Here is a 3,916-nt window from a genome sequence, read left to right on the forward strand (position 1 = left end):
GGTGACTTTTATTTTTAAAATAGTAGTTTGTTCTTTCCGCTTTTTAAAAAAGAATGAAATGTTGAGCTTGGTACATTTGCCTCCATCTTCAAAAATTTTATAAATTCTTCACCTTATTTTTGCTAAACTGGAATTTGTTTTACTAAATTGAAATTGTTTTTATTAAACTGATATTATTTTTATTGTTTTCCAATTCTCTACTATATTTGTTAAATAAAGTTACCAATATTAACTAATTAAAACTTATTTGGAAAAATTGCTGGAAATTATCCCACGCACCTTTGGGGTGTCCGCTAAAAATAATCTCACCTTTGGGATATTTTTAAATAATCTCACCTTTATCCCCAATCTGCTCTTAATGGTCTCGACCGGTAATATAACTTATTATAACAAGTTATCAGACACGTGGCAGCAAATGATTGCTCAAAAAAATAAATAAAAAAAATAAGAAAAGTTTTAATTTTTTTAAGAAAAAAATAAAAAAAGATTAATTACATAATTGAAAAACCACCCACCAACCCCAGCCACCCATTTTTGCTTACCTTGCTGCCGGAATTCCCCGCCCCACAGCACCGACCGCCTAGACCGATTCCCCTAGCGACGACCGCCCCCTCTCCTCCTCCCTCGAACTACCAACCTCTCTTCCATCGTCACGACCCAACCCTCGACAGCCCAACCCTAAACGCCCCCTCTCCCTCCGCCCTGATTCCAGCTCCCTTCCCCTTCCCCCGTTTGATTCCGGCAGCTCTAAGATAATTAAATCAAAAATTATAAATTATATTAATGTTCAATTCCATGCAATAATCCGAGGCATCGCCCTGGCCCAAAAACTATTGTATTATTGTAAGGAGGTTCTCTTTATACCTTGTTTTCATTCATAAACTAGTGTGTGATCCGAGCTTTGCCCGGGAGATACTTTGAATGATTTCATTTTGTATTAGAAGCTTTAAGAGATTTATTAATTTATTTAACATGGGTAAATTAGAATACAATGACAATTATAATTTATCTTGGATTTTTTTGGTTTTTATTCTACATTCTAATACATGTATGTATTTATATATAAATTTGGATTAATAAAGCATGAATTAATTCTAGCTAAGATGGTAATGCATTTGGTTTCCATTCAATGAGGTTTGAGGTTCAAATCTCTTGTATGCATTTTTAATTGAGATCATTGGATGATGATGTGGCATGATCCTAAAGGCTGTTGAATGATGATGTGGCGCTATACTGGTCTAAGAAAGGAAACATGTGGCACATACACAATTTTATGAACGCCTTTTAATATGTAGTATAGCTTATAATAAAATTACTCTCTCTCTCTCTCTTCACAATGCCCATGCCCCCCTCTTTATAATAATTTGAGAAATTATCATTGGGTACACCCTAGATTTTGACTTTTATCAATGATACATCACCTTAAGTTTTAATTATCAGCGGTACATCTATACTTTCAACTAATTAACTACAACAAACATTCCGTTAATTAAACATTAGTAGTAGGTTAATGATTTGCAATTTTGACGAATTTTAACTCCTTCCTTAATTTTCCTTCTATATTTAAAGTAACCCACCCACCTTTGTTATTATATAAACGAAGCCACCCTCCGTTATTTCATAATTTGATGTAAAAGAGATATATTGATCGCTTGTATTGATATGTCCGAGGGTGAAGCAAAATAGAATTAATGAAAAAAAGAAAAAGCCAAATGAAGAAGAAGCGACATAAATCAGAGGAATGAAGGGGCTTCATTTGTATTATGACAAAGGTGGGTGGGTTACTTTAAACATAGGAGGGAATTTAAGGAGGGAAAAAAAAGGAGGTAGTTAAAATTGGTCAAAATTGCAAGTCATTAACCTATTATTAACGTCTAATTAACAAAATACTGTAGTTAACTAGTTAAAAGCCAAATGCATATTTTATTCTCCTTGTTTTAGTTGTATACATTGCCTAACAATAAGCTTTCCGACAATAATTATCACTTACTCCCTCCAAATCTACTCGTAGAACTTTTTGTTGTCGAATATAATTACAAAAATAAAGCAACATTTAATAAATCCAATATCACATTACATCATGTGAACCAAGCATTATCTTGGATCGAATGATAAGATTAGGCTAATAATATGTACAAAAACAGGATTTATCTTGAAAAACTCATACATCTTACTTCCCATTGTTCCAACATCAACTAGCATTTCACCAAAAAATAAATAAATTAATAAATAAAAATCATGTACAATCTACTCTTATAATTAGAGAATAAAAAAAAAAAAAAAAATCTACACATATAAATTATGATATATATTTTATATAACAAATAATTGAATAAAAGAATCATAATTGGAATAAAAAAAAAAAAAGGAACAAATAACCAACACACACACACAAAAAAAAAAAAAAAAAAAGGACATTAACAAAGTGGGCAAACAACCAAACCATTCTCATTACATTGCAAGCATTTACTCCATAATCCACCATCTTCTTCTTCTTGATCATCATGCTCAAAAATCTTCCTACTTCCATTGCAATTGTAACACAAGATAAATCTCAACCCACAACAAACATTACAAGGCCCTTCACTAAAATTAATTGGTATATCTCTAAACAAAGGCCTTAATTTCCCCTGTTCATTCAATGTCAAAACTTGCTCTGCTCCTCCAATATACCTTCCTCTGATAAACAACCTTGGAGGTAAACATTTCTCCCCCATTATCCTCCACAATTCGTCTCGAAACTCCGAATGAATCGACACATCTCTCTCATAATAGATCAACCCGAAGCTTTCGAGGAGAAATCGAATGCATTGACAATCTTCAAATGTTTTTCTTATCCCTCTCAAGCTTGTTGTGTAGAAAATTACTGAATCTTCACCTCCTGGAGGACATTTTTCTTCAAATTCTTCCAACGGGTTTGTTTTTTCGTCAAATTCGATTAATGGGTCGGATTGATCTTCAGGTTGGAAAAATGGGTACTTGTGATTTTTACTAGTATTTTCCAATTGAGCTGATTCTTTGCTTCTGATATGCTCTTTCACTGCTTCTTCGAAAGCGGCGAGAAGTTTAGGATCAAATAGGGTTCCTGAATCCATATCAGGTCGCCTAAAACACGAATCCTCTAATTCGGAATCACTATCTCTCTTCAATTCTTTGCTACAAGAACTCAATGACTCCATTTCAGTATCACTCTGTTTCTTCAATTGTTCACAATTTGAACTCAGTATCTCCATTTCAGAATCACTCTGTTTCTCTAATTCTTCGCAATTAGAACTTAAAATCTCCATTTCAAAATTACTCTGTTTCTTCAAAACTTCACAATTCGAACTTATCTCTATTTCAGAATCACTCTGTTTCTTCAATTGTTCACAATTTGAAGTATCAAAATCACTCTGTTTCTTCGATTCTTTGCAAAAAGAACTCAATTTCCCCAATTCACAAACTGGGTCTTTTGATATCGAAGGACGAACATTTTCTTTCTCATCAAAATCATTTTTAGTACCTTCTTCTTCAATATCTTTCATGACAGTCTCAACGTCGATTACCTCGGGTTTTCTTGATTTGGGTTGTGATTTTGAGTTTGATTTAGGGGAAAAGTGCGATTTATTATGAGATTTAAAAGGGAAATTGTCAACAAAAGTAGACTTTAAGTGGAAATTATCAACAAACCCATCAAAAGCACTAACCTGAAGTATTCGATCTGGGTTTAAATACCCAATTTGCTTCACTGTTTTGAGTTTCTTCATCAATTTCCCTTTCATCCCCTTCATTTTTTCCTGCCTTCAAGATTTAGCTGCTGAAAATATCTGAAAAGTGACGAAAATTGGTTTAGAGAGAGAAAGACTGTAAATTTGGCGATTTAGGAGAGAGAAAAGGGTGACCGTTGGAAGGTGATTGAATAAGTCTTTATTAAAAT

The 3,916-nt window shown here is 33.2% G+C and overlaps 1 protein-coding gene across 1 annotated transcript; it reads right to left on the bottom strand.

Annotated features, from left to right (window-relative positions):
* Positions 1-1,964: 1,964 nt before the first annotated feature.
* Positions 1,965-3,550, bottom strand: LOC145606075 (uncharacterized). The gene has a single exon (XM_081662133.1). It carries the CDS (start codon positions 3,522-3,524, stop codon positions 2,418-2,420), a length of 1,107 nt encoding a protein of 368 aa, XP_081518259.1. The 5' UTR covers positions 3,525-3,550; the 3' UTR covers positions 1,965-2,417.
* Between the last annotated feature and the right edge of the window lie 366 nt (positions 3,551-3,916).

This window comes from Chenopodium album, chromosome 22 (assembly GCF_948465745.1).
Source record: "Chenopodium album chromosome 22, dcCheAlbu1.1, whole genome shotgun sequence".
Lineage (NCBI taxonomy): Eukaryota > Viridiplantae > Streptophyta > Magnoliopsida > Caryophyllales > Amaranthaceae > Chenopodium > Chenopodium album.

Coding starts and splice junctions, on each gene's coding strand:
- LOC145606075 (XM_081662133.1), bottom strand. CDS start 3,524: ATGAAAGATATTGAAGAAGAAGGTACTAAAAATGATTTTGATGAGAAA.